The following is a 27,095-nucleotide window of genomic DNA, read 5'->3' as shown; positions in this document are numbered from 1 at the left end:
TTATTTACTATATTAATCAGAATTGGTAGGATTTTTCTGAGCTAGTAGGAAAAGATAAATCTTTCTTACATTTATGTTTTATCGATTAAATCAGTGAGTAAGTACATAAATTAGAGAATATAGTTGGTAGGAGTAATTAACAAACTTTCTTTTGAAAATTACTGTATACTGCTTTTTTTTCCTATTTAGAAAAGTTTATTGAATATTATTTCTGCATTACACTTATTGAAAAAAAAATTTAGTTGTCCCTGAAGGCACCCAGTCATTTCACATGATCTGTACCCTAATTTTTTTTGTATAAAAATTACAGGTTAAGTATGAAATTAGTAAAATGCAGCATATGAAACTACATGCTGAGCCTAGACACAAGTCCAAAAATAAGTTACTCTATATTAGTAGAATAATGTTCACAGTATATGTTTCCTATGTAAGTCATAGTTGAATGCAATTTTGAGAACCATAGTTAAAGATATTTTGCAACTTGCTAACTGCAGGTGTCCACATTTTCCTTCTACCACATAATCTGTTCCTTTGATTAAGTGAGCAACATCTACTGGGATCCACAGAATGCAGCAAAAACAAGTAGTGGTTATTTCTCAAGATTTGAGAAATCTGGGCAGCCTGGGTGGCTCAGTGGTTGAGCGCCTGCCTTCGGCCCAGGGCGTGATCCTGGAGACCTGGGATCGAGTCTCACGTTGGGCTCCCTGCATGGAGCCTGCTTCTCCCTCTGCCTCTGTCTCTGCCTCTCTCTCTCTGTGTCTGTCATGAATAAATAAATAAAATCTTAAAAAAAAAAGATTTGAGAAATCTGGTTCACCTTTAGTGTAGTTTCCTGAGATCTCTGCTCCACTGAAGTCAAATGTAAGTTTTTTCTGCATTTAGTCTTAACACGCAGGGCTCAGGTGCATATTCATTATTCTAGAAAAATCCAGCAATTTGCTGCATCTCTTTTTGTCTTTGTGAACAATATGGACCATTCTTCTGTTTCCTTATCAGCTGTCGTAGAATCAAAGAACTTGCCCTTAGGCATCTTGCAACCACCCAGGGCCAGTGGCACGTGCTGACTCTGTAGGCCACACTGGATATCCTGCATAGGCATGCCTGGCGGCACCTGAACTTCAGTGAATACCTCCTCCAAGGTCTGGTACCACTGGCCCCACAGCATCCCACATGGAACCACCCCACTGCGCTCCTCAAACAGGGCCAACATTCTCCAGTAGCTTCCCCACTGCAGCCCCAGGGAGCGAGGTTATACTGCTTTAACACAGGGCAATACACTCTGTACAAATTGATAGACATCAAGTGATTTGACTAAGTTAAATATATTTATTATTTTCTTTCTTATATGTGAACAAATTATATTTTGAGATACTATTGGTAGTCTTCTAGATAATGTATCAATCCTGGTATTTTACAAGGGAACTACACTAGTCATTATCTTCCATAACTTGTTTCATTTCCCTTTGTTTCATTGTCTTGTTACTTTTGTTTTATTTATTTTATTTATTTATTTATCTAATAAATTTTATTTATTTATTTATTTATTTGCTTGTTTTATTTATTTATTTATTTTTAAAAATTTTTTTAAAATTTATTTATGATAGTCACAGAGAGAGAGAGGCAGAGACATAGGCAGAGGGAGAAGCAGGCTCCATGCACCAGGAGCCCGACGTGGGATTCGATTCTGGGTCTCCAGGATCGCGCCCTGGGCCAAAGGCAGGTGCCAAACCACTGCGCCACCCAGGGATCCCCAAGATACTATTTTTAAATCTTCAAAACAGATTTCAACTTAGGAGAACTTCCCTCCATAATTACCTTACATTTGCATTTTGTTCAGTTATATTTTGTATTCTAAATCCTTGCCATGGGTAATCTTATAGCCACATTATAAGTGAGCTGATTTCATATGTTCACAAAAACACACTGAGTGCATACCAGGCACTGGGCTATATGCTGGGGAAACAGGAACGTACATTTCCTGCCCTCATGGAGTTTTCTAATCTGATTGGAGAAGAAAGACAATTAAATGATTAAGAATGATATGAAATGTGTTAGATTACAGTAGGAAATAACAGAGTGTTCTTAATGTACGGCATGGAAGTACCTAGCCTGGAGGAAGTGACACTATCCTAAGAGTAATGGGAAGCTTTGTAGAGCTTTATAATTAATTCTGTATAAATGGATGCTGTGTATAGAATGGATTGCATAGGGACAAGCCTGATGAGGAACAAGACTAGATGTTTAGCTTTTATTATCCAGAAAAGTGAAGATGATGGATGGGAATAGCATAAAGATTTTCAGAGAGAATTGACATACTGACAGTAGGGTAGATAAGGGAATGAGGTAAAAAGGAAAATCAAAGACGACTGTTAAAAATTCTTGTTTAATTTTTTGAAATCATCTGGCAGTGAATTCTAGAGAATGATCCAAACTGACAGGTTAAAAGATATGTATGTGACATGATTTTTTTATCACTTATAAAGGTAATTTATCCATTTAGATCCTTATACACCCTGGGAGAAAATTACTAAAGTAATGTACAATCCAGAGACTAACTTCTAAAAGTAGCTTTTTTTTTTTAAAATTTTTTTATTTATTTATGATTGTCACACAGAGAGAGGCAGAGACATAGGCAGAGGGAGAAGCAGGCTCCATGCACCGGGAGCCTGACATGGGATTCGATCCCTGGTCTCCAGGATTGGCGCCTGCCTTTGGCCCAGTGGAGTTTAATTTTGCATTTCTATGGGGGCAGGTGTTCTCTGTTGCTGATAAAGCAGGTCCAGATGGTTTGTCAACCAATACTTGACTATGGGGTTGGCATGCCCCAATAAAAACGTAACACAATCTACAATATATGCCTGAAGCATAGATGATGATTCAAACTTTGCTCTGAAATGAGCCTGTGTAGTACCTTCAGTCAGGGTCAGATTCTCCTTATTTGGACATAGGACATATGGTTTGGTGTCATAGCAGATAGTAACGATATTAACTTGCATAATTCAAAGTAATGACATCCGTTACCTATTGTATCCCTTAAAAAAATAAAATCCAGTAAGGTACTATCAAAGAATTCATTTTTAGCAGTATAACTTTCTTATGGCCTTCTAAGATTGATTTAAAAAGTATATCTTGGGGAAACTAAGTTTATCTGTTACATAGAACAGTTAGAAATAAGTCAAATATTGGATGACCTGTACTAAAAATGATTGAGTTTTAGAGAAGTTGCCTTTAATCTTCTGATGGAAAATAGATAATTTTTCCCCCTATTGAAGTTCTAGTAATAAGATTCTAAGAGTACAGAGGCTGCATTTTAGATAAAGGAATAGTAGTGAAATCAACTTCCTTTCAAAAGCACAGGTATTTGCATTCACTTGAATAGATTATGGCAAAATTATTTCTAATAATAGATGTTCTTCTGTTCTTAGTTTGCTGCATTTAAGTGAATACTGGGAGATAACAAAACCCAACATGTTAGGTTGCTGGCTGTATAATTTACTAATTACATAATAAGGTCTTAGTTGTTTGCCAGTTATAACTGAATTCACCATGATTAATCTATGCTGAAATGAAGAACACGATTAAATGATAATATTGGACTAAATCATCTCCTTAGGTTAGTTATTTAAAATTATGGAATTCTTATGCCAATTTTAAGCTTGGATTTTGAGTTCCTCTTTGCTCAAGGGTTTCATAACTGCTTCCTTAACTACTTTGTTTTTTTTAACTATGAAAAACTTAAATTTGTTATTTGTAAATAAAATTTGAAATGATGTTACAAGTTCAGCATCTGTCCTAAAACTAAATACAGTAACATAAAAAAGGGACATGTGGGTGGCTCAGTCAGTTAAGCGTCCAACTCTTGATTTTGACTCAGGTCATGATCTCAGCGTGGTTCTGCTAGGCATGGAGCCTGCTTAAGATTTTCCCTCCCTCTGCCCCTCTCACACCTTCTCTCTCTCTCTCTCTTTCTCTCTCTCTCTCTAAAAAAAAAGTACTCATCACCTCATCCACCTCAGGTTGGGGTGGTTGGGCCTGTTGGGCCTGTGAAAAAAAAAGTACTCGGTAAGATTTCTGGATTCTTCACTTCTTAATATTCTTTTTTGTTTTTTTTTAAAGATTTTTATTTTTATTCATGAGAGAGAGAGAGAGAGAGGCAGAGACACAGGCAGAGGGAGAAGCAGGCTCCATGCAGGGAGCCCGATGTGGGACTCGATCCCAGGTCTCCAGGATCATGCCCTGGGCTGAAGGCGGTGCTTAAACCGCTGAGCTACCCGGGCTGCCCCACTTCTTTATATTCTGTAGAACTCAGGAAATTTTTGTTTAGCACATGAATTCTGGCATTTTTACTATTAAGCTTTGCAGTAAGTTAACTTGTTACAAAAGTATGAAAAAAAGACTTACTGGCACTGGAACAAAAAGTGTAGCCTTGGCTTGGCATTCTTAGATGTTGAAAAATAATTATTTTGAAAAGAGAATGAGCATTCATGTAGAGTTTCATCCCTAGTTTATTTATCAGGAGACTCTATGTGCCTACTGTGACTGAGATCATTTCCAGGTTAACTAACTTTCTTTGAGGTTTCCAATAAGAATGAAGAAGGGGAAGTCTAGGAAAATATTTGTTTTTTTCTTTAAAATCAATAGGTTTTAAAAATTAAAAAAGAAAAAGAAACTGTTACACATCAAATGCTTTCTGAAAGTTATCTTCTATGGTGTGGAAAACATTTCGACATGGATAATTTATTGAAGCTCTGCTATACCTAGAACTGGAAGGTTTGGAAAGAGATGTGATTTGGAATCTTAAACAAAAATTATTTTTAATAAAAGAAAAGTTGTTTTGGTGATCAAACTGAAGTACTTAAAGGAATTCTCCTAAAACTCTAAAGGAAATAGACCCTTTGCAAGAGGAATATAGAAAAGTAAGCAAAGTGGAAAATGAAATAAAGCATTTTTTTTTGAAATAAAGCATTTTTAAATAGACATTTTGTGATTAAGATTTACTTTAAATTTATATTGCACATCCTTTCAAAGGCTATAACCCCCTACCAATAAACCATTTCAAGTATCTCAATAACAAGGAAGGTAGCCCCTTCTATTACCTACATTTACAGGGAAGAAAATTTGCACCATAGAAGGAATATCTTTTTATTACATAGAGTAAGCAAGGACAGAACAGAGAGCAGCTGCCTGACTTGAGTTCTCTATACATCTCATGTGTTTTGTTTACTTTGTGGACTTCTGCATAATTAGATTATAAATAATGTGTTTTAGTAATGAATTTAAATATCCATATATTTAAAAGACTAGTCCTCAAGACTTTTTTTTAAAAGATTTTACTGATTTGAGATAGAAAGAGAGAGCCTAAGCAGGGGTGAGGGGCCGGGGCAGGAGAGGGAGAGGGCGCCTGGGTGGCTCAGTGGTTGAGTGTCTGCCTTTGGCTCAGGGCATGATCCTGGGGTCCTGGGATCAAGTCCCACATCGGGCTCCCTGCAGGGAGCCTGCTTCTCCCTCTGCCTGTGTCTCTGCCTCTCTCTCTCTCTCTCTCTGTGTCTCTCATGAATAAATACATAAAATCTTAAAAAAAAAAGGAGAGGGAGAACAGACTCCCCTCTGATCAGGGAGCCCAAGTTTGGGCTCAATCCCAGGACCCTGGGATCATGACCTGAGCTAAAGGCAGATGTTTAACTAACTGAACCACCCAGGAGCCCTTAGTCCTCAAGATTTAAAGGCTAAACATCTTTGAAGGTCCATGAAATATATTTTTATTCCTTGAGAGTGAACTGAGACATAAAGCTGAAAGAAATGACCCGAATTACAGCATTACGTTCAGATTTCGTTGTAAAGTCAACCTAGATTGCGTCAGAACTTTGGACAAGTCATGGGAACTGCTGCAGAGGAGAATCCCAAACTTTATTTTAAGGGAAAGGAAGAAGTATTGGAGGGGAAAAGCTCCTATAACCATGAGAAGGGGGTTGCTTCTGCTGTGATCCCTGATAACATTTGAACTAAAAGAAACATCTTATCAGATTGGATAGTTTTCAGTTGTTTTTCTTTTCAATCTTTTCTTTTTATTTACAGTGGATGGAACTGAGGTTCAACACTCTGGCAAAATGCCCACACTGCAAAAAAATGTAAGTTTTACTACCATTGGAAATGCTACTGGGAAGTACTTGAGAACAGTTTAAAGAGCAGAATTCTTACTATGGTAGATTTTGGTTTGAAGATATACCATGGGATGAATGCATACTTAATATATTTATGCTTTCCAAGACAAAAAAAAAACATATCTTTAAGCTGATTAATATGTTCCATTTTGAAATGAAAATGATTGGGCTTGATTATCACTCTCTAAAGGGAAATCAATTTCTAGGAAAGAAATTACTAATATTACCAGTAACCCAGTGAGGATTTACAAATGCCCTAAGAGGTTATAATCTATAGCAAATAATCTAAAATTTATATTTAAAAAATGGACTGTAATTTAGGAGAAGCACCAGTTTTTTGGAAGTTTATAATTAGATAGTTGTTAGCTTTTTAAATTTCCTGTCTAGTGAGACTATTCTCTGAGAGCAAAGTTTATGTAATTTTTTATGTATCTTAACTACTCAGTGTATTTTCCTCTATTCCTAAATAGCGTACCTAAGGAAATTTACAAAAGGTGGTATAAAAATGGTAAAAAAAAATTGGAGATATTTTGATTAAAGACATATTAGGGCAGCTCTGCTGGGGGTGGGTCCCCAGATCACCCCAAGATAATATGATTTTCTAGGAGGATTAATAAGAATTAGTGTATATTTGTACTCACAGCTATGATTTATTACACAAAACAAAATCAGCAAAAGAAAAAGACACAGGGGACAAAGTCTGGAGGACACCAGGTGCAAGTTTCCAAGAGTCCTCTCCTAGTAGAGTCACACATGAAGGGCTTAATTCCTCCAGCAGGGAATTGCCACAACGCAGGTGAAATATTATCAATTGAAGAGGCTCATTAGAGATAGTGTCCAAGGTTTTTATGGGGGCTGGTCACATCGGCACCTACTGCATAGCACACACCAAATTTCTAAACTCTCAGAAAGAAAGCAGGTATTCAGCATAAATCATATTGTTTGCATAAACAATTTAGGCACAGTAGGTCACTCTTATCAATTAGGGAATTGTGGGAACGTTTTAGATATTTAGGTTCACAGATGCCAGCCAAGGGTCAATCTTGAAAGCAGACCTTTCTAAGGATACCTGTTTCAGGCCTGCTATATATGAACTCTTTCTGCACAATATTTATTTTGATAACAAAATTTTAATTTAAAAATTATTGTTCTCCACTTATATGTGTGAACTGTAACTTTAGCTACGGAAATTAAACTGCAGCGGGTTGACAGTTCAGCTTTTAAAACTGAAAATATGAGTACATAGTTTAATCAGTGTGATCCCTAGTATGATATAAACACCTTATCTGTTTTGAGGGATTCCTAATGATTTCTGGGAGAAAAGAACTGAGAAGTGTCTGAGTAAAGTATGTGTAACAAAATTTCTCCGTTTATCTCTGCTGGATCTAATTCCAACTGAATATAGCCTTGTAAGGATAACTTCTTCACAGCGTATTTCTAGGTTCAGAAGAACAGACATTTCCTTTTTTTTTTTATTTATTTGTGAAATTAATCAACTGAATTCTTGACTTTGTCGAATCCAGTAGAAATCTGTACATGAGAAGCAAAGTGGATAACCTCAAATACTACACAGAAAAAGATATACTTGAGAGACACTTCCATTCACATGTATGTGAAAATATGTGAATGATCCATATTTTGTGCGTTATCTATATTTTCACAAAAATGAAAAAAATTAAATTGCAAATATCTTCACCAAAAAGATTAAATTGGATGAAAAATTCTATGGAATTAAAAATTCTGTGGCACCTACGTGGCTCAGTCCATTAAGCACCCAACTCTTAGTTTCAGCTCAGGTCATGATCTCATGAGTTGTGAGATTGAACCCCATGTGAGGCTCGAGCTCAGCATGGAAACTGCTTGGGATTCTCTGCCTCCCCTTCTGCCCCTTTGTGGTGCATGCATACACTAGCACTCTCTCTCTCTCTCTCTCTCTCTAAAAAAAAATAAAGTCTTTAAAAAAATCAAATAAAAATCTACGGAAGATAAAAACCAGAAACTTCTTGTGATTAGTAGACTGTATGCTAAGTACAGTGATGGTTACTTTATACACAGAGATCTACTAGCTGTAATCCTTCCAGCAATCCTGGAACACAGGAATTATTATCCTCATTTTACAGATGAGGAACTGTTAGTGAGATTAAGGATTTTGCTTAAGTGATTTGCTTGGGTAAGTGTTTTAGAACAGTGGCAATACTTTGCTAATAATAAAGAAACGTTGAATGTCCAAATAGTCTATGATTGGTTAAAATTCCACAAGACAGTGTATTCATGTTAAGAATTTGTATCAGTTACTTAAGGAACAGTGTGCATAGAAATTCACATGGAATAAATCTGCTTAAAATCACTCTTAAAGGAACGTTTATGGAATTGGAATCACATGCTAAACATGGGAGGACTCAGGGCATCTGTTACTTATTTGAGTAAAGATGCTGTTATCACATGAACGCTCATGGCTTGTATCTACATTTGTTTTCTCTGAATGTTCTTCTTCATAACAAAATGATGAGTCAACTGTTGAGATAAGATTCTAAGGAATCTTCTTTCTTTTTTTTTAAATTTTCTTAATAGATTTATTTATTTATTTGGGGGGGGTGGAGGGGCAAAGGGAAGGGAAGAGGGAATCCTAAGCAGACTTTGCACTGAGCATGGAGCCCAAAGTGGGCTTGATCCCATGACTCTGAGATCATGAGCTGAAACCAAGAGTCCGATGCTTAATTAACCCTGTGCCACCCAGCCGCCCCAGGAATCTTACTTCTTTAAACACAAGTATAAAACGCGCTAAAACTATGTTGAAGTTATAGAGGTTACTAAATCATTGCTATGAAACCATCACAAAACACGTGCAGGAAAGCTTGCCCCAGTGGCTCCAGGGACCAAGAAGCAGTTTTTCATGTCACTGTTGCCCACTGGGGTGAGCTTGCTCTTTCGGTGAGCTGGGCACCTTGTGGCCACTGCGGGACAGGAGCTGTAGTCCTAGCATGCTGAAATAGTACTTGGTCCACATCGTTATAATAGACCTAAGACTGGTAAAGAGGCTGGTTTAATCCGTGATAATTACTATTGGATATCGTTTCTCCATATCACTGACATACTCCTTTGTGGATCATCCCCTGACATTTAAACGATAGTAGGCTCTTACTCTCTTTTATTTTGCTGTTTCGTGCTTTCTTTTATGATTATCCATGAATTGAGTAGACAGTCTTGTGCGAGGTACCATATGCTTGAAATAAAGGATGTAACCTTGTCTTTGGGGAACTTATTCTTGTGGGTATAGGGGAGAGAATAGTCAAGTACAGTAAAGTTTTAAGTGCTTTGAAAGAGCTACATCTTGCATTTTCTGCTTTCAGAGCCCCGAACCCAGATTAGAGGGAAAGGGGACTTGAAGAGAGGGCTTCCAGTTGGGCGGATGGTATATGAAATAGGTTATTAAAGATGAGTGGGAATCATGTGACAAAAGAAGGCAGGATGGGTCCTGCAGAGGCAGGAAGGAGCTACCTGTGCAGAGGTACAGTGGAGTCAAGGTATATAGATGTGACATTAAGGAAATGGAGCAGAGAGCATTGAATGTGAAGGTATGAGAGCAGTTGGGGTAAAGGACGACTTTCTGACAGGCTATAGAACCATTTGCTAAGATAGGGAATTAGCATCTAGAAGAACTATGTCTGGCAGACACATGCCAAATTCACTTTGAACATAGTAGATATAAAGAGACTCTAGGTGTGCTAGACTGTCTAAATCTTCATCCCTTGAAATTCATATCCATCTACTTTTCAAACCACCGATCCTTGATCAGTATAGCCTTGGCTCCGCCCTGCCTTTACCAAGATAACTGACATCTGAAAATAATTCCGTATTGGTTATCTTTTTACAAATGTACAGCTGTGCACTTCAGCGAAACCCTTGCTGGACACTCCTTTTTGATTAAATCCCTGTCCCTGCTTAAATCCTTCTCCCATCCCTCTTAAACTCCCAGCGCTCCGCCACCTGTCCTGCAGCCTCAGCAGGGGAGCTGCCTTCTGTGTCCGACTGAGACTATCCGTGCACGCTCCGTCTTCCCGCTGCCTGCCCATACACCCCCTGTATCTGGGCGTCCTTCATTTTCTCTTCTCAGAAGGAGGCAGTTCTCTTCCCTTCGGTGCTTATTCCTTGTTTGATCATGGCACCCTTTCCATCTGGAGTGAAGTGCAATTAGCCATCATCCCCGCTGGGTCCCTGAATTTGCTTTTATAAAATTCATGTCCCAATGGCAACTTTGATAGATCTGATCAGTCCTCATCCTGCTTATATTCTCTGTAGTCAGTATTTGGTTCTGTGGATCATCCTGGTTTTTTCCTTAAAATTTGTTATTTTCTCAGTTTCCAGGTACCACTTTGTCCTGCTCTCTTCCCACTTCTGAGAACATTCCTGTGCTATTTCCTTTGTTGATTTCACTTTCTCTTCCAAGTAGTTAAGTACTGTTTTTCTCCAGGGTTGCAACTTTACCACACTAGATCTTGGTTTTCTCATAGTTTCGTCTGTCATATAAATGCCATTAAATCACAACCAAAAGCCACTAAATCATCTCGGGTCTGTCTTTGGAGCTTCAGATAATAAATATGCAGCCTGTATTCACCATTTTCCCTATGATTATTTCAATCTGGACGTCCATCCATAGGTATCTCAAACCTACATACCCAACTTCCTTACACTCTGCAAACTAAGATTCCGTGTGTGTTGATGAATATATTTCACTAATGAATGTTATCCCATCTGCCCAGCAGACCAAGCCAGAAATCTGAATGTATCTTTATTCCCCATATTCAGATGGAAAAAAGTCCTATCATTTCCCTCTCTTGACATTTCAGTTCTGATCTCTTATTCCCACTATTCCTACTTTAGTTCATACATTTAGGATCCCTCTCCAGGACTGTTGTAACAGCTTTCTAATTTATCTGTTGGCCTTTAGCCTTGCCGTTCTCTTTTCTATTTATTAGAGTAATGGCCCAGGTACAAATATGATTTTAAACTCTGGCTCTAAATCTTTTAGTAGCTCCAAAATTCATGGTCGTGGTGTACAGTTGTACAGGCTGTATATTGCACGAGGTGTTATTTTCATTATTATCCCAGGCTTGTCTATTTGTGGCATATAAAGTATCCTGAAGAAGGACGTATTTTACCTATTGATATAAAGGCACCATATGGACTATTATAGGCCCATTGCCTAAAATCCAAAATCAAACTCCAAACTTCTTAGCAAGGTATATACAACCCTCCAATTTTAGGTATTTGCCTTATCTATCTAGTGATGCTTTTATTATGCTTTCTTCCATCTTCATACACAAATTACTATGTACCAGCCTCAAAATATTCAAATTCCATAAATATACAATACAGTTTCTTGCTTCTGTCCCTAAATCTCATCCTGCTAGACCTCAGACAGCCTGCCTAGTCCGTTCCTCCTTCCTATATACTTGGAAAACCCCTACTTAACTTCACAAATTAACTCCTACTATAACCCTTGATTCTACTACTCTACTACTCACCTACAGAAGCCTTCTCTGAAAGAAAAGTTACACTGCTGCTTGTTTCTTGAACAAAATTCTTATGTTCTTCAAACCTGAACAATGTCACTGTTACCTGCTCAGATTACTTACTAGCTTACTCATCTCTTCTCTTACATCTTATCCTGTCCTTAAGCTATATCTAATAAAACCTTCCCTGGCTACCTCATCTGCAAGTTGTGCTGTAAATAACATTGATTGGCACCGTCTTCATTTTCCAGATGTCCTTTATAATGCCTGTGGCCCATGGGGGGAATATTGTGAAGGGAAAAGTTACTAACCTTAGATGTTTGGGAGGTATTGCAGGATCTCTTGCTTTTGGGAGATTCCTTGTCCATGTTTTGTATATTAGAGGCTCTTGGCTTTCATATCCAGTAACATAGAGAACTAGTTAACTATAACAAACATTCTTTTAAATGCATAGTTCAGTTCATATAAAAGTTAAGAAAATACCCAGGGATGGGAAATAAAGAGGAAAGGACAATCATGGCTGTCATTTCAAGTATCCTGAGGGTATTTGCCAATACTGGTGATCTGGGCCCTTGGGTTTCAATGTTCAGATGAAGAATGAGAGGAAGGCCTTGGCCTCCCAGAATGTGGAAAAAATACTTAAGGCTGTTCTTCATGAAAAGAGTGGGTAGGGAAAAAAATCTACCAGAAAAGGAATGTTACAAAGTAGAAATTTGATGAGCCTTATATTTTACTTCATTTATGTGGTCTAGGAAAAGCCAGTCTCTGACATCAATTTAAAGTGGTTTAGGGTTTGTATCATTCTAGGGAACCTGGGAAAAGCAAATGAAAATTCTCTGTGGGTGAAGCCTCCCCTAAACCATTCTTATGGATTTCTTATATTCAGAACTGCCAAAATAAATTATCAACAAAAGTTACCAACCACATGAGGAAGCAAGGGACTATAAGCAGAATCAGCATCAGAAACAAACAGTATAATTAGATTCCCAAGGACTTCAGATATAACTATTGTAGAATATGTTACAACCGTGTATAAAAGGTTTAAAAAAAATAGAGGTGAGAAAACAGTCCATAAAAAAAAAAAAACGACCAAGCACACACAGAAACCTATATACAAGCTTTCATGGCAACTTTATTCTTAATAGACCCAAATTGGAAACAACTCAGATTTAAAAAAAAAAAAAAAGGAAACAACTCAGATGTCCTTCCATGGGTGAATGGTTAAACAAACTGTGGTACTTCCATACCTTGAAATACTACTCAGCAATGAAAGGAATGAGGTATAGACATATGCAACAGCTTGGATGAATCTATGCTAGTGAAAAAAAAAACAGTCCCATGAGGTTGCCTACAGTATGATTTCATTCATCTAACATTTAAAATGGTAAAATTTTAGAAATGGAGAGCAGATTAGTGACCATGTAGTGGGTGCAAAGGGTAGGGCAAACCAGAGGGACACAGGTGTGGTTATAAACGGATCCTTGTAGTGTTGGAACTGTTTTGTATCTTTACTGTGGTGATGGATACTTAAACCTACACATGTGATAAGATTGTATAAAATTAAATACGCACATACACAAATGAGTATAAATAAAATAGGAAATCTGACTGTCAGTGGATTGAACCAGTACCTACATCCTGGTTCTAATAATATACTGTAGTTTGCCAGCTGTTCTTACCATTGGAGAAATGGCATAAAAACCCATGGGATCTCTCTGTATCATTTCTTATAACTGCTTATGAATCTACAACTGTCTCAGAATAAAACATTTACTTAACATAAACAACAACCACGTAGATTTTTTAAAAAACAATAAAACTTACAGAAAATACAATGCAATGAATGGACAGATTAAGCAACGGGTGAAGGTGAAAACTGAATTTTTGGTGGGCTAGAAGAGAGAAGTAAATGAATTACCTAGAATCCAACAGGGGCACACAGGTAAGAGTAATATTAAGAGAAATGTGTATGAGAGGCATCTGAATTATATCTGATTTAGAAGGCAAAACTGGGGAGGCAGCTATGCTCACCACTATACCACCAACGCTGCAAATGTTGGAGAGGATGCGGAGAAAAGGGAACACTCTTACACTGTTGGTGGGAATGTGAACTGGTGCAGCCACTCTGGAAAACTGTGTGGAGGGTCCTCAAAGAATTAAAAATAGACCTGCCCTACGACCCAGCAATTGCACTGTTAGGGATTTACCCCGAAGATTCAGATGCAATGAAACGTCGGGGCACCTGCACCCCGATGTTTCTAGCAGCCATGTCCACAATAGCCAAACTGTGGAAGGAGCCTCGGTGCCCATCGAAAGATGAATGGATAAAGAAGATGTGGTTTATGTATACAATGGAATATCACTCAGCCATTAGAAACGACAAATACCCACCATTTGCTTCAACGTGGATGGAACTGGAGGGTATTATGCTGAGTGAAGTAAGTCAATCGGAGAAGGACAAACAGTGTATGTTCTCATTTGGGGAATATGAATAATAGTGAAGGGGAATATAAGGGAAGGGAGAAGAAATGTGTGGGAGATATCAGAAAGGGACACAGAACATAAAGACTTCTAACTCTGGGAAATGAACTAGGGGTGGTGGAAGGGGAGGAGGGCGGGGGGTGGGGGTGAATGGGTGACGGGCACGGAGGGGGACACTTGACGGGATGAGCACTGGGTGTTATTCTGTATGTTGGTAAATTGAACACCAATAAAAATTAATTTATAAAAATAAAAAACACACAAAGGTTTGCAAACAAAACCAACCATAAAAAAAAAAAAAAGAAGGCAAAACTGGAGAATGAGGTGGGACATTTTGAAGAGATAATCCCTACAGATTTTTCAGATCTGTGAAAGATCTGAACCTTTAGATCCCAAAAGAACACTGAAATCCATGCAAAATAAGCAAGTGCATTATAGTGAAATTGCAGAAAACCTAAGATAAATAGAAGATAATAAATAAAAGCAGAGAGAGAGAAGACCGATTTTTTTTCTAAAGAATTTTTAAAAGATTTTATTTATTTGACAGAGAGACAGCACAAACAGGGGCAGAAGGAGAGGGAGAAGCAGGGTCCCCGCTGAGCAGGGAACCCGATGTGGGGCTTGATCCCAGGACCCTGAGATCATGACCTGAGCTGAAGGCAGATGCTTAGCTGACTGAGCCATCCAGGCTCCCCACCCCCAGATTTTTACTATAAAAAAGTACCGGTTCTGTCAGCAAACATCTCAACAGCAACAATGAAACCCAAAAAACAAATTTAAAAACACTTAAAAGTATTAAGAGAAATTAAGTATCAAACTGATATTATAGACCAACCTAAGCCATAAGAGAATAATGAAGGCATTGGTCTGTATTTTAAAATGCATACCAATGCACCACAAACAGCAACAATAGCAAAAAATCCAGAACATTTACCATCTTGATACCCTCACTAAAGAAACTGCTAAAAGATGAACTTAGGGAAAATGGAAAATATCCTGAAGGAAATTTCTACAAGGCAAAAAGAAAAGGTGAACCAAGATATTGTAAACAGTCATCAGGAACATTGTATAAAAGAGCAAAAACAGCAGTAATGAGAATATTAATGCTAATGAATTTGGGGAAATAATACAAGAGAACTGACATATTGGGAACAAGAACATCTAAGATGGGAGTAGAAGTTTGGAAGTTAACGCTTTCTGTGATTCCATATTGGGAGGGTAGATTTGCTAAATGATTTTGGTTTTTAAATGTTATGTATGTTAAAAATTTCTGCTAAATTAGTAGAAATAAATTGTAAAACTTTCTAAATAGTAGGTGGAAAATGAAATCAAAGAATCATGGTCAAGCCACAAGAAGTCTAGAAGTGAGGGTGGAGAAGCATAGAAAATACAGAAACTATAGAAAGCCAAAATAAGATAGCAGAAATAATCCACATATATATCTGCTGTCAGATTATATGTAATTAGACTTGGACTTGTCAGCAAGACGTTCCAGGAATTATCAGACTAGCCTGAAGTCCATGTACAGTTTGAAGAAGAAACCCATGAAATACAAGAACATAGGATGAAGATAAAAGGAGAGAAAAAAGGTCAAATCACAAAACCCTCACCAAAGGAAAGCTACACCATGCAACACTAACCAACATGAAAATAATAATATTAACATCACTTAAAAGAACAGAATGCTGTTCTCTTCTTTATTTTACCAGAAGAACTTTCAAACTCTAACTGGCCACCCAGCTAACCACATTTTCTAGTCTCTCTTGAAGAAGATTGTAGCCATGTGTTCAAATTAAGGCAAAACTGCTTGTTTTTGCCTTCCATTTGGCTGGAAAAGGCATCTGCAGCAGGAGACTTGTCACCTCTGTTGTCTGGCAAGAGCAGTTAATCCCAGAACAGAGCTGTTTCTCCAGCCTGAAGCTGTACATTTATCTTTGAAATCTTATATGCAAGAGAAATAAACTTTTTAAGCTACTGTATACTGGATGTCTCTATTCTAGCATCTTAGCAGGTACCTTGAGTATATCTCATGTGTTTTAGGGTAAAAAGAATGATTTTATGGTCACTCCATCAAAAACATAAATTCTGGAGGCTCCTGCTGGCTCAGTCGGTAGAGCACGGGACCTCAAGGTCATGAGTTCAAGGCCTACCTACACTGGGCATGGAGCTTACTTTAAAATAAATAAATAAATTTTAAAAAACAGATGCAAAAAAAAAAATAAAAAAAAGAAATAAAAAACAGATGCATAAATTCTGGGTTTGTGTGAACCACATAATATGACTTCAAAATAAGTGAAATAAAAATTTATAATTATAAGGACTGTGCTCTTGTACACCAAGACATTAATATGAAAAAGTAAATTCTAATACTCTTAGAAGATTTTAGAAATATTTTTGTGACAGGTAGAAAAGAATTTCTTACACAAGGCAGAAGAAACCTGAAAGGAAAACATGGATAATTTTTACTATGTTAGAATACATTAATTTCATGAATAAAAACTTATTATCGAAACATGTTATTCAAAATGAATTTTAAAACCCACAGGCTTAGAATCCTCAGGGACAGCAGCATCTATGTGCCAAGTCAGAACTAAAACCACCGTCACAGATTTCACCCCACTGACTGTTTACAAGACCCCTGGTGGGTGTAGTTTAAAAAATTTTAAGAACCAAGAATTCGCTCAGCTATTGACACAGTCTGTGAGCCATGGGTTTGAGGCAGTCGGTGAGCTCACTCACATCTGCATGAGCTTTGCGGTCCTGGAGCAGGATGTTCCTAGCACCCTCTGCTGGGCTGAGGTCCCCCTGCAGCCCCCCTCGGGTGGCTGGAGAAAGTTCCTAGACAGGTTCACCTCGCAATTCTCAGGCTTCTGCCTCTTGAGAACTATTGGGTCTTGCGTGCACTTGAATCACACGTGATCGAGAACTGACGAAAGAGAATACTTCACTTCTGTGACCAAGTGTTGGAATCAGAAATTAAAACAACAACAACAACACCTTGGTAATATTGTGGGTACCAAGAACCTGTATAGTTCATACATTTTAACATCCTGTTGTAAAATCTGCTAAAAGGCATACTTTCAGCAGGACTTTGTGGATAGTTGAAGAGGGGATGGCCAAGCCAGGGACAAATTATGTATCTGGAAAACGTTCCTTAGAGATTTTGTGTTAGGCACTTTCAGGTCATCATCTGGCAGGAGTTTATTTAGCACTGGCAGCCTTTCTGATGTGTGCTTTTATCAGGTTTAGAACCTGTGTTAAGGGTTTTAGTAATATTTTAAAACTCTTTGTTTAATAATGGTTTTTGTTTTTTTAAGTGAAGGTTAATCTTACAAAAAAAAAATGAACAAACAAACCCACAGGCTGAAAGAAGATAGAAACAGTATAGAAAACTTCCTGGAATACTATGCAAATTATATAAATATCATCTGTGAGTCCGTAAGCTAAAGATAGCCCCAAAACCAAGGGATAATAAAATGAACAAGTGATTAATAGAGAAAAGAAAACCAGTAGCCAACTAGCCTTTGAAAAGATGTTCAGTTTTGCTAGAAATCATGTTAAAACCACAGTGAAATACCCTTCACACCCATAAAATTGTCAAGCATGAAAACAATACTCAGTGTTGAAGTGTTGATGTGGATGGAACATTGGAAGCTCTGGTATGAAGATGGTGGGGATGTGTAAATTGAGCATTTATGAAAGCTGGAGGTATGTCTACAATACAACCTAGCAATTCTGTTCCTAGGAATATGTTTGAGAAAATTCCTGCCTGTGTACGTACGAAACACAAAGGAGTGTTCAAAGCATTGTTATAATAGCCAAAAATTAAGGGGGGCAAAAAACGCCACAACCAAACCTTTGTGCATTAACGGGGAGAATAAGTAAACTGGTACTTTCATATAACAGAAGATAGTTGTGAAAATGAGCTAGATCTCCATATAACGAGTGTGCAAGAGTCTCCTACAGAGTGTTAAGCAATCAAAAAAGGGCAAGTCACAGAAGTATAGTTCAGCACCCACACATACAAAGTTTTAACACATGCAAAACAGCACGACATAGCTCATGCAGATGCCATGCGTGTACTAAATGCATATGAGATTTTTAAATCTATGCAGTAGGTGCCTGTTGCTCATTACTTTATCCCCATGATAATATGACACTGGAGTTATAGGGTAGCAGTAGGGTCTTTCTTTTCTGGGAAGACCTCCTAGAGGTAGTGATTGTGTAGGTGGGATGATGGGAAATGAGCATGGCTTTTCTAAAGATAAATCACGCACTGAAATTAATGTACTAAATAATAAATAAATGTACTTTGGCTCACAGAAAAGCTGCTCCAGTATTCACTGAAGACCTTTTGATTTCCTTAACACACAATCTGATAAACTGAGCTGGTTTACAATCCTTGGCAGATTAGACTGCCAGAGGCAGATACACAGGTAAATGGGACACGACAGCCGGCTGTGAGGCATAAAGGCAGGGAAAACCCCCAAATCCCTGTGTAAGAATTAAAACTAAAAGTAGTCTAAAGGCTAACTATAAAGGCAGTGAATCTTACATGTCCTGGTAACTCCAGGTAGCAAGCTGTATGCGATGGTGATGACGATGACCCCAGGTGGCCCAGATGTTTGTTTCAGTTCAGGAATTTAGGAATGTTGATGATATATATTTGAAACATTATTCATTAATTTTTTTAAAAAAAGGTTTAGAACTTAAAGGAAGCTATTTTTCTGTTATGCAAAATTAACCTCTTTGGAATAGCACATCTTTAAAGTATGCCTAGTAAGTAATACATTTATTTATTCTATTTATGCAGCGTACCTTCCTTGAGCCGTTACTCTGTGCGAGGCATGATGTTGACACTGGCCATGCAAAAGCAGATCAGATACTTGATTATTTGATTCACTAATACAGTGCCTCCTACATGATGTGTGTTAATATATTTATGCTTAGGAAGAAAAGAAAGTGCTAATTTGGTGGTGTGATTCTCTGCTATACTTGTACCATTTTGAAAATTACAAAAATTAAAAGTGTAAATAACTCGAAAGTGTTGGATTTAAAATTTCAGTTGAGAAGTGTGGCAACAGTATAGGCTTTTATGAATTTCCCATAGGCTTCTTGCAGTATGTATTAAAAGATTTTAAAAAGTTTAATCTCATTGATTTTGTAATCCTAATCTTGAAATTTGGAGAAAACCAAGAAAACTAAACAGAATGCTTTTTAAAATGATGTTTACCTGGCATTATTTACAGTAATGAAAATTCTAAGTGTTCAGTAGTAGGGGATTTGTTAAATCAGGTTATATTCATCCATTGGAATTCCAATTTGACAATATTCAATGACATAGGAAAATGCATATACTAAGTTAGTAAATTAAAAAAAAACTAGCTGGAGAAAAATATGCTGAAATACTAAGTGCCTATGTAGTGGGTTTATAGGTAATTTTCCTGTCCCTTTTTATTATTTACTCTACTTTTCAAATTTTCTGCAGTAAATGTTATAACTGCAAAAAATGAAGCGCTATTTCTAAGATAGCACATATTTTCCTTCTCAGAATACATTTTTTGAAATGGGTTTTTATCTTTGGATATCGTTATTGATCGCAGCTGTTCTTTTGTGGATACGGTCAATAACTAAGGCTTGAACTTTGTGTAAAGCCACTGTAATATAATTTATCATTCATCATTATATTAACTTCTTAAAAAGGACGTTTTTATGCATGTTCTTCTCTCTCAAAGAAATAAATGGAAGTACATGTATTACTAAAGCCATAGAAAAGTAGTCACAGAGATGAAATGGAGAAACCGCATGTCAGTAATGTTCTCTTCTGCTGTCATGAATTTGCAGTTCCTCAGTGGGTAGCGCACTCCCACGAAGACGCTGCTGTGCATATATTACCATTGGAATGATATGTATTTTCATTGGAGTTGGATTAACTGTGAGTATTACTCTACTCACTGTTAGAATTCTATCTTCTTAACTTTACCAGTAGTAATCGATGAGGCCTGGGACAGCCTTCAGTGATCCCCAAAGAGCCTGCCTCCCTGGCATACCAGTCCCAGAAACTTCTGAAGGACTGTGGGCAATCTGAAGCCCAGTCAATCTATGGACCTGTTTGGAATGGAGCTTGCCCATCTGGTGAAATGGTGTTTGGGGACTCCTCTGAAGGTCCCTGACATTGGGGACTTCACCATCCATTAAGCAAAAGCCCACTGTTTTTATTTAGTCCCATACCAAAGCAAAAGCACTACTCAATCAGCTATGGAGGTCTGAAAACCATTTTTATTTAAATTAAGCACAGATTTATTATCATTATGCGTATGGCTTATTTTTAGAGGAGACTGAAGCTAAGTAGTTGGCGTGGGGATTATTCTCCCCCAGGAGAAGGAAGGAGTTACTGATCTTTTTTGCTATTATTTACCTCCCGTTCTCCTTTGTCCTACCTGGTCCCATATTATCAGAGACACTCCTCTTGTGTCATACAACACTAAGGAGTTTCGATGACAGATTTACTTACTTTTAGAAACACCATTCAAGTGGGCTTTTTTTTTTTTTTTGCATAAAATTCATAGTTAATATAACCGGCAGTATTGTCTTACTAAATTTGACTCTGTCAGTGATAGTCCACTAATGTATCAACTCATATTTCATAGGGATATTGTGGCCTTAGGGATGTATTTCCTAAAAATCACATATAAGCCAACACAAGCTCTTTAAATAAACCTTTGGTTAAAGTTTTTAATCTTTTGTTATTATATTGCTTTTTATTTTAGGTTGGCACCCAAGATTTTGCAAGGCGATTTCATGCAACCTATGTTTCTTGGGCAATTGCTTATCTGTTAGGTTTAATTTGCCTTATCCGAGCTTGCTATTGGGGAGCCATACGAGTGAGTTACCCAGAACATAGTTTTGCATAAGCTTGCTTGTAATTTGGTGATGCAGGTGAGAGTATCTGGCAGTTCTTGATAAGCTACTCTGGGCATCTTTGAGTCATTCATCCTAATGGATTCCATTCTGGTTTCTGTATAAAGTTCCAAGACTTTGGGAATGTTTTATGAACAAATGCTCATTGCACTACATTATATGCAAACAGTTTGTTTTGCTGCTAGGTTTTCAAAGCTCCAAATAATAAAACTGTGTCTTCATGTTCTTTTACATCTCTTAAAGATATTTTGGATTTGCCAAACACTACATGTAACATCACCTTTCCATTATTATTTTTAAATCAGTTCCATTACTTGTTGATCTGTGAGTATTCCCAAGGAGTATTTATAAATATTTCTACAATAGCTTCACATTTATACTCACATTTTAGTTAAACAGTATCAAAATTGCTCGCTTTAAAATCTAAGCAATATGCATTTTGCTTGAACTGCTTACTGTAACTTTAACCTAAGATCATAGTGACCTTATTCAGGAAAAAAAAAATTGAGTGTACCTTCAAAGACTTGACATTCTTGTCAGATAAAAACCATTTCTAGATACTGTATGCTTGTTTTTTGTTGTTTGTAGAAAGATACAATATTTTGGTAGTAATTTAAAATACAAGAATGAAAATATTTATTTGTCCACAGTTGGAAATAATGTTGGATAAATGTTGGATAAATGTTTTTTTCTCAAAGATCACAGGACTTTTGTCTTTCATTTTTGTCTGCTTTTTTATTTACTAATAATAGAAGTTCTGGTCTAGATTTATGAAATTTAATGTTAATCAGCTGTATGTATTCCTTTATAGATGTTGGAGGAAGTATTTCACATAACATGTTTTATAATAACCATTTGAACAAAGATATATTTACCTTAAGTTGCCCCCCTTTACATTGGATCATGGTGAATTTTCCTTACTGGGCTAATTATGGACTACTTATATGAGAAGAGAGCCTGTGACATTTTACACTAGCTAAAGTGTTGAGATTAGATTAGATTATCATTCTTCTCAAATATAGCTGGTCTGAGTTACCCAACTTATTCAAGAAAGTAGATCACAGACAAAAAAACAACATAGTTTTCTAAGAATTCACTAAGATTTAAGGAATCAGCTCTCGCACTGCCCATCTTTGCAGTTTTGGAAAAGAAATTGCTTAATTGAGAAATAATGTTCTAAAGCCTTTAATATAGTAGAATTAAGATAAGGGGATAATATGAGTAAATTAATTGGCTATTCCAGAGATAAGAATAATAATTTAAATATTTATGTTCCTGACTAGTGTAAAAATGTACTCATCAGAGAATTTGGAGCAAAATATGTGTAAACTTTAAAGAGTAAATGATAAATGTTTAAATGCAGTAGCTCAGGATTATATGTACCTTTGAAAATACACTAATAAAGATTATTGTTCAAAAATTACCTTGTTATATTTCCATTTTTTAAAAATAAAATGTTGTTTCCAAAATTACCTTGAGTTATTACTCTAAAGGAGTTTTCGTGTTTAAGAACATGTGTAATATTTCTTTATATAATATTCACTTATTTTTTTCTAGTATTTTCATGGTTTCATTTTAGAAATACAGATTTCAAATCCATTAGTAATACATTTGATGTAAGGTATGAAATAAGAATCTAATTTATTTCTTAATGGCTAACTAATTGTAACAGCAAACCCACATTAAATTATATGCTGCATGATCTTTTTCCTTTTGGACTATAATTCCATGATAGTAGGAACTTTGGTGGCCTTGCTCACTGCTTTACCTTCAGCATTTAGAACAGCACCTAGTGCATTTGTGTTCAGTAGATATTTGTTGCATGAATGAATAAATGATTGGATGAATTGGTATGTTAAAATTTTATTCCTTGGGTTTAGTCTTTATATTTTGTTACAGAATATATAAGTGAATATCCATATAATCTTGTGTTAAAGAAAAACTTTCTAAGTAAAACCTCAAAACAAATCACATAAAAGGACTGATAGATTGTATGATAAAAAGAAAAAAAGAACTGTGTGAAAAAATCATAACGAAAGCCGAAAAATTAACTATATTTCCACAATAGTAGAAAGAGTTAATCTTTTTAATACAGGAAAGAACTAAAGGTACAAAAAAGCAATTCATAAAAGAAGAAATGCTATAAGTAATAAACATGAACTTCTTTTCAGTTTACTAATAATCAAAGAATGTAAGTTAAAACACAGAGATTCTATTTTTTACCTACTATATTAACAAAGAATGAAAAAGAGCGATTAATCCCCGAAATGCTGATGATCCGAGAAAGTACACACACACACACACACACACACACACACACACACACACACACACACAGTCTTTGACATCGTAATTCTGTCTCTAGGAATTTATCCTAAAGATGTTCTGGATAAAAGAACAAATATATTTGTATAATAATACTTATCACATTTTTGTTTACAATAGAGATTAAAAGTAAGAAGTCTAAAAATTCAACTAAGTTATAGGTGAAATAGATCATGGTACTTATATTGTGAAATAACAGGTAGTCATTAACAAGATGATGAAATTTCTTATTTAATTGAATTGGAAATGGTTCACAAAATAAGGTGTGACAAAATCAGATTACAAATCAATATGCACAGTGTAATCTACTTTTTGAAGAAAATGATTTTATGTGTATGTGTTCAAAAAACTAAGGCAAATTAAGCACTAAAACATTAAGAGGGGTTACCTTTGGGTGATAAAAGATAATAGTTAACAGATCCTATACCGAAGCTTAGTCTTATATCAATTAATATAAATTTTTACATCCAAATTTATGAGACTTTATACCCAGTTTTATTTAAAATAAAGCATTCCTTCCAATGCCTAGTACAGATAAACACAGAAAGTGCTGGGAAAATGTTGTTTGAAATACACCACAGTCACTAATCAGGAAAGGAAGGATATTTTTGTACCTGCTGTACAAAGTAGTAAAAAATGGCCTAGTTCTTAGAAAAAAGGGAAAAAATGGAACCACACTCAGTTATTTTTGAGCACGTCATTTTGAAGACTACATATGTCATTTAGAAGATCCTAATGACGTGTGTAAGGTACAGTGCTGGCCTCACAGCACGTGCAGTTAAATAGCCTCAGGAAGCCTAGAAGGCGCATATGCTTGTTCCTGTTTTATCAGAAGAAATTGAAGTATCACTCTTACAGATCTGAAAATGTGGGTTTTAAGTGGGGTAGGCAACTGCATTCAAAACGAGAACTTCTGGATGATTTTGATGTAGGTTTTCCTGAATCATCCTCCTGAGAAACACTGCACTATACCATGCACACACACGTTTGCATCCACTTTCTCTGGCATTCGGATTTTCTTAAATAGAAAAGACTTTGATTGTATTTGAGTAAATAATGCCATCGATTATCCTTCGATTATCTTTTTTTAAGCTCTTATTTATTTATTCATGAGAGATGCACAGAGAGAGGCAAAGACACAGGTAGAGGGAGAAGCAGGCTCCTCCCTGCGGGAAACCCGAACTCATCCCAGGACCCCAGGATCACGCCCTGAGCCAAAGGCAGATGCTCAACCGCTGAGCCACCCAGACGTCCCACCTTTGCTTATCTTTTGTTTTTAGTTTTGATCTAGCTATGCTTGTGCTTGTATGTTATGAAACTACAGCCATTTCTATGTGCTGGAAATTGCTATAAATTACAAATTACAATTGCTAATTGTACAATTAGCTATAAATTACAATTACAAATTGCTATAAAATCTAAATCTGCACTTATTTGGATGTGTTTGAGTATTGTGTATGTATATATAGGCACCGAAGGAAAAAAAAACCCTAGTGCTTATTGATTTGCCTTAATATTAAATCTATGTCATAGTCATCATGACTCTACCACTGAAGAAGCTCAGAGAGGCTAAATAATTAAAAGTCATTCAGCTTATATGTGATGGAGACTGTTGGAAGCAAACAATCTTCCTTCAAAATTTATCTGCTTTTCACTACAGCAGGAGATTTTTATTGTGCTTTGCTTTGTAGAGAAAAACTTGAATTTTGTGCCCCCTGCTGTTCATTGTCTATAACTGATTTGTGGAAAGAAAATTGAAAACTGCCCTCAGTATTCATTTCACAAATGGAATACTTCTGTTTAAAAAAATATTTTTATGAATTTGATATTATATCCAGCTTTCTGTTAGAGGATTTTATGTAACAAAATATTATTACACATATTTATTTTTTATAATTAGCATAAAATCATAAGAAGAGTGCCTAGGAATATGACATATTAAATATGAGGAAATTGACATACAATGAATTTTAATGTAACTTATTTTTCTTATAATAGCAATATTGAAATGATTGGTAAATAGCTCAAAATGCTAAAAAGGATCTGTAAAGGTTTTTAATTTTTAAAATCATTTTATATGCTCAGTTACAAATAAGATTGTTATGTTTGGATAAATATACATATATTTGACTTGAGGGGGAACATTATGTGAAAAGCAGAAAAGCCTATGCGTTTTGGGGACTGGCCCACAGACTTAAGTATCAGAGAAGGTTACAGTTCTATAAAGTAAATATGGTTTGTAATTTGACAGGTGAGAAGCTTCGATCTACCAGAAATCAAAGATTTTCAGTTTTGTCAGTGTACCTAAGCTCATTTAAGGTAACTTGCTAAATAGGAATTGATCACACACTTTCCTCTCAACAAATTTTTAAATTTACCTTGAGTGGTTTATGCATGTGTAGGTATTACTGGTTGGTTGTAGAGCTACTGAAAGTTTCCGGTGCTCAAATTGATTTTTTCTGAAAAACCTTGCTGCAGTGTCTGTTATTTCTACATTAGATAGATCTTTGGCTTAAGATATTGGACATTTAAATTTTACATTTTCATTAGTTTTTAAGCTTTTAGCAAGAGCAAGCTTAGGATATTTGTAGAGAATTCCTTAGCTTATGCAAGCCTTCATTTTTTTCCTTTTCCTTCTTGAATACCTGCCTTATTCTTTCTTTTAAAAGTTCCTGTCTGCCTACCATCTGCCACTTACAAATATCCGTTCACTCCCCCCTAATCAATGCAGACTTCAGTACCTGGTTTTCATTCTTACCATATGCTATTGATTTAAATGTCGACATGAATGGTCTGGGCTCAGTTCTGATTCCCTCAAATCTAATGACCTTCCATCCCACTTCTGCTATTCATCTCTAGGTGTACAGGGGGTACTCGTACTTGGAAGCACTCCATCTCTCAACTCTTACGCTCAGATAGTCACTCTCTGGACCTGTACTTCCTCTATCCTTACAAAATCCTCACTCTGTTTTTTTTTTTTTTTTTTAAGATTTTATTTATTCATGAGAGACGCACAGAGAGAAGCAGGTTCCCTGCGGGGAGCCTGATGTGGGACTGGGTCCCAGGACTCCGGGATCACACCCAGAGCCAAAGGCAGATGCTCAACCACTGAGCCACCCAGGTGCCCCTTCTCACTCTCTGTACTGTTTCATGAATACCACCTTCAGCACTTAGAGTTTCTTAATTCTTTTCCAGTCTATTGGAAAGATTTCCAGTAAATCCCACAACCACACAAATACCACTAGATTTTTAATTTTCTTTTTTTAAAGATATTATTTGATAAAGACAAAGAGAGAGAGAGAGAGAGAGAGAGCACGTGTGGGGAGTGCCAGGCAGAGGGAGAAGCAGACTCCCCCTGTGCGGGCTCCATACCAGGACCCTGAGATCATGACCTGAGCCAAAGGCAGATGCTTAACTGAGTCACCCGGACACCCAGATTTTTAATTTTTACCTTCAGCTGCTCCTCAGGATTGTTTCCCTGTCTCCAGCAGTTCCTGCAAATTTCCCACAGTTGCTATTTGAAAACTTCAAAGTCCTAACGCCCCTTATCACACTTTCCACAGTAGACCCCCTTCCTCTCATGGCAGATGATTGATTTCACCTATTCTCACCTTTGTCCCTTCCCTCCACCTACACTAGACCCACCCCATTCCCCCATTCCTCAGGGAACTCCCAGTATCTTCTCATTATTCTA

General features: G+C 36.6%; 1 protein-coding gene and 1 pseudogene across 1 annotated transcript in view; one reads left to right on the top strand and one right to left on the bottom strand.

The window, feature by feature from the left end:
• PIP4P2 (phosphatidylinositol-4,5-bisphosphate 4-phosphatase 2) overlaps positions 1 to 22,488 on the top strand; it is a 55,139-nt gene extending 32,651 nt beyond the window's left edge. Inside the window, exons 5-7 of the mRNA XM_055303484.1 lie at positions 6,076 to 6,128; positions 20,000 to 20,090; positions 20,926 to 22,488. Coding sequence (XP_055159459.1) covers positions 6,076 to 6,128; positions 20,000 to 20,090; positions 20,926 to 21,069 — 288 coding nt within the window. The 3' untranslated portion in view covers positions 21,070 to 22,488. The remainder of the gene's footprint in view (positions 1 to 6,075; positions 6,129 to 19,999; positions 20,091 to 20,925) is intronic.
• On the bottom strand, positions 801 to 1,210 carry LOC129495775 (nudC domain-containing protein 2-like; annotated as a pseudogene).
• Positions 22,489 to 27,095: the final 4,607 nt, after the last annotated feature.

This window comes from Nyctereutes procyonoides, unplaced genomic scaffold (assembly GCF_905146905.1).
Source record: "Nyctereutes procyonoides isolate TBG_1078 unplaced genomic scaffold, NYPRO_anot_genome, whole genome shotgun sequence".
NCBI classification, from domain to species: Eukaryota; Metazoa; Chordata; class Mammalia; order Carnivora; family Canidae; genus Nyctereutes; species Nyctereutes procyonoides.
Note: the sequence above shows the minus strand (reverse complement) of the source record. Positions and strands in the feature narration are given on the sequence as shown.